The sequence below is a fragment of the Myotis brandtii genome, unplaced genomic scaffold (assembly GCF_000412655.1).
Source record: "Myotis brandtii unplaced genomic scaffold, ASM41265v1 scaffold502, whole genome shotgun sequence".
Taxonomy (NCBI): domain Eukaryota; kingdom Metazoa; phylum Chordata; class Mammalia; order Chiroptera; family Vespertilionidae; genus Myotis; species Myotis brandtii.
The window spans coordinates 694,147-697,278 of NW_005369142.1; the positions used below are offsets into that span (position 1 = coordinate 694,147).

At 35.2% G+C, this 3,132-nt stretch overlaps 1 protein-coding gene across 15 annotated transcripts in view; it reads left to right on the forward strand.

Moving 5' to 3' along the window:
- The window catches only part of SUPT20H (SPT20 homolog, SAGA complex component), a 43,470-nt gene that overhangs the window by 7,074 nt on the left and 33,264 nt on the right, over window positions 1-3,132 (forward strand). For 11 of the 15 annotated variants that reach the window (XM_014548319.1, XM_005876973.2, XM_014548318.1 and 8 more), the window contains exon 6: window positions 2,557-2,686. In XM_014548319.1, coding sequence (XP_014403805.1) covers window positions 2,557-2,686 — 130 coding nt within the window. The remainder of the gene's footprint in view (window positions 1-2,556; window positions 2,687-3,132) is intronic. The other 4 variants (XM_005876967.2, XM_005876972.2, XM_014548321.1 and 1 more) reach the window with 1 other exon arrangement.

Below are 3,132 nucleotides of genomic sequence, written 5' to 3' on the forward strand. Positions count from 1 at the left end.
AGCGTCTGCCCCCTGGTGGTCAGTGTGTGTCATAGTGACCAGTCATCCCCAGTCATTCTGCTGTTAGGGTCAATTTGCATATTATCCTTTTATTATATATATATATATAATTGATATCAGAGAGAAAGGGAGAGGGAGAGAGAGAAACATTAATGATGAGACAGAATCATTGATCAGCTGCCGCCTGTCCCCCCTTACTGGGGATCAAGCCCTACTGCGGATGTGCCCTTCACTGGGATCGAACCTGAGACCATTCAGTCCGTAGGTCAACACTCTGTCCACTGAGCCAAACTGGTTAGTCCCCACCCTGTATATTCTTTGTTTCTTTTCCCTTCTGAGAAAGCATTTGCAGACTGAAGACAGGAGGAAAGTAACTTGTTTTCCTCATGGTGATTTGTACTGGAAAGTTAAAGCTAATATAGGGCATGTAGGAAATTCAGTTGTGGTAATAAAAGGTGAATTTGGTCACAAAATTAGTTCATGGCCAGGTTAAATTAATTTTTTTTTTTATTTAACATAAAAATATGGGCAGTTGAAATGTAATAAAAATTGATATCTTGATATTTATTGTGCTCTTAAGTTGTAAGGACCTTAAAGGGCTTTGTGAGCTTCTGTTATCTGTTCTTAATTTAAAAATGAATATCATTTTACCATTTAGGTTAAAAAAAAATCAGTGGAATTCCCATAGTGCCTAACCTTTGAAATCTTCACATTAGGAGAAAAATGATTATTAAACTATAAATAAATCTTACAGTAAGTTTTGCATAAGTTTTGTTGAGGTATAATTGATGTATAATAAATTTCACATTAATAAAATAATAAAAATACACATTTTATAATTTTTGACATGTATACACCCATAAAACTATCACAATAATCAATTTAATGAACATTATCTTCACCTCAGAGACAGAACTAAGATAAGAGAGATATATAAAGATTCTATATTAGGATTGGCAACCATTGTCCACCAGCCACATCTGACTTACTGTGTGTTTTGTAAATAAAGTTGTATTGGAATCCAGCCACCACCTATTGGCTTATGATATCTTTTCTATGGCTGATTTTACAATGCAATGACAGACCTGAGCAACACAGACCATATGGCCCTCAAGCCTGAAGATACTAGCTTGTCCTTTAAGAAATTTTCTGTCCTCTGATCTGTATGTTCACTCCAGAACTACATGGGAACCAACTTGTTTTGTTTTTGTTTTTAAATTGAGGCTGGGGGGGCGGGGGGGGGGGGGGGGGGGGGTAAAGAGAAAGAGAGAAAGAAGGATCAATTGCATCCCACATGCACCCTGACCGGTGATCGAATCTGCAATCTGGGTATGTGCCCTGCCTGGGAATCAAACCCAGCATGGGATGCCACTCCAGCCAACTTAGCCATACCATTCAGGACCCAACCTGTTATCTTGAAGAGTATGCATATTGTCAAAATTTATCTAACTATTCTGTCTAATGTCAGATTGTGAGGTTTTTTTCAACATTTGAAAAGACTTTAAAATTTTAGTATCTTTAGTAGTTATTTTTTATATCAAAGTGGTTAAAAGTTATTTTGCCACTTTTTCAAATTTGAAAATGCAGTGTTTTGAGTCTGTGGTGACAACAGATCAAGAATTTATAATTACTTTCTGCATATGACTATAAATTTTTAATATATGATACTCAAAACATGTTTTTTGAGATCATGTAAAAATAAATATTCTATTGACTGATATCTTTTGCAAATAAGATTTCATGGCAGGAATTGTTTATCTGTAATTGGGCTTTATTTTAAGTCATGTACATTTCTAAAATAATGGATTTTGAAATATGCATATTATATTTTCTAATGGATTTTTTCTTTGCTTTTTAAAAATTTTTAAATTTTAATTTTTTTTAGAGAGAGAAGAAGGGAGAGAGAGAGAGAGAGAGAGAGAGAAACATTGATTTGTTATTCCACTTATTTATGCATTCATTGGTTGATTCTTGTATGTGCCCTAACCAGGATCAAACCTGCAACCTTAGTGTATTGGGACAGTTTTCTAACCAACTGAGCTAGGTGGTCAGGACTCTGATGGATTTCTCTCTAACAAAGTGGTTTCTAAGGAGTAGTTAAATTGAATTTACAGAAAATTGCTTTAATTGCCCACTTCCTCTTAACAATTAGATATTTTTTAGTTTAACATTCAATGAATTTGAGCTGTTGAACTTGTATAAATCTAATTTAGGCCATAAAATATTTAAGAAATGTGCTCCTGTAACAGTACAACCAAAGAGAATGCCCCAAGTTCATTTGTTTATATAGAATTATTTCACTTTTTTTGTTTTATAGATCACTGTTTTTTTCTTTGTGATATAAATTAATTTGCATAAAACAGCAATAGAAAATTAAGTTTACATAGATGTTATGTACTTGGCAACTATAGTGTTTGTGACTCTTCCCTATGTATTCAGCATCATAATGTGGAATGAGCTCTAAAAGATTAATTCAGGTCTGCTTTTGTTAAATCATAGTATTTTTTTGTTAAGATTATGCTGGATTATTTTCATGAGCTCTGCTTCTTTTTAAAGCAGAAATTAAGAAGAAATGTGAACTTGTTAGAGAAGCTTGTCATGCAAGAGACATTGTCGTGCTTAGTGGTCAACCTATACCCAGGAAATGAGGGATATTCTTTGATGCTCAGGGGAAAAAATGGATCAGGTAAGAACCTCCAGAGGGCAGCAGCCACAAAAGTCCCTCTGCCTGGCTGAATATGCTGTCTTTTTTCTTTTAATATATTTTTATTTATTTCAGAGAGGAAGAGAAAGGGAGAGGGAGAGATAGAAACATCAATGAGAGAGAATCATCAACGGGCTGCTTCCTGCACGCCCCTTACTGGGGATCAATCCCGGAACCCGGGCATGTACCCTGACCTGGAATTGAACTGTGACCTCCTGGTTCATAGGTTGATGTTCAACCGCTGAGCCATGCCAGCTGGGCAGATGTGCTGTCCTTTAGAAGGATTTTCTTAACCTGGTAAATGGTCTGTCCTTCAGATCAGTGATAACATGATAAAAGAAGACTTTGATCCCAACTTTTCCTCTATATTTTGTTAGAATATTAGAAATTATCTCTAATATGATTAACCTTCCTGAAATCTGCATTTG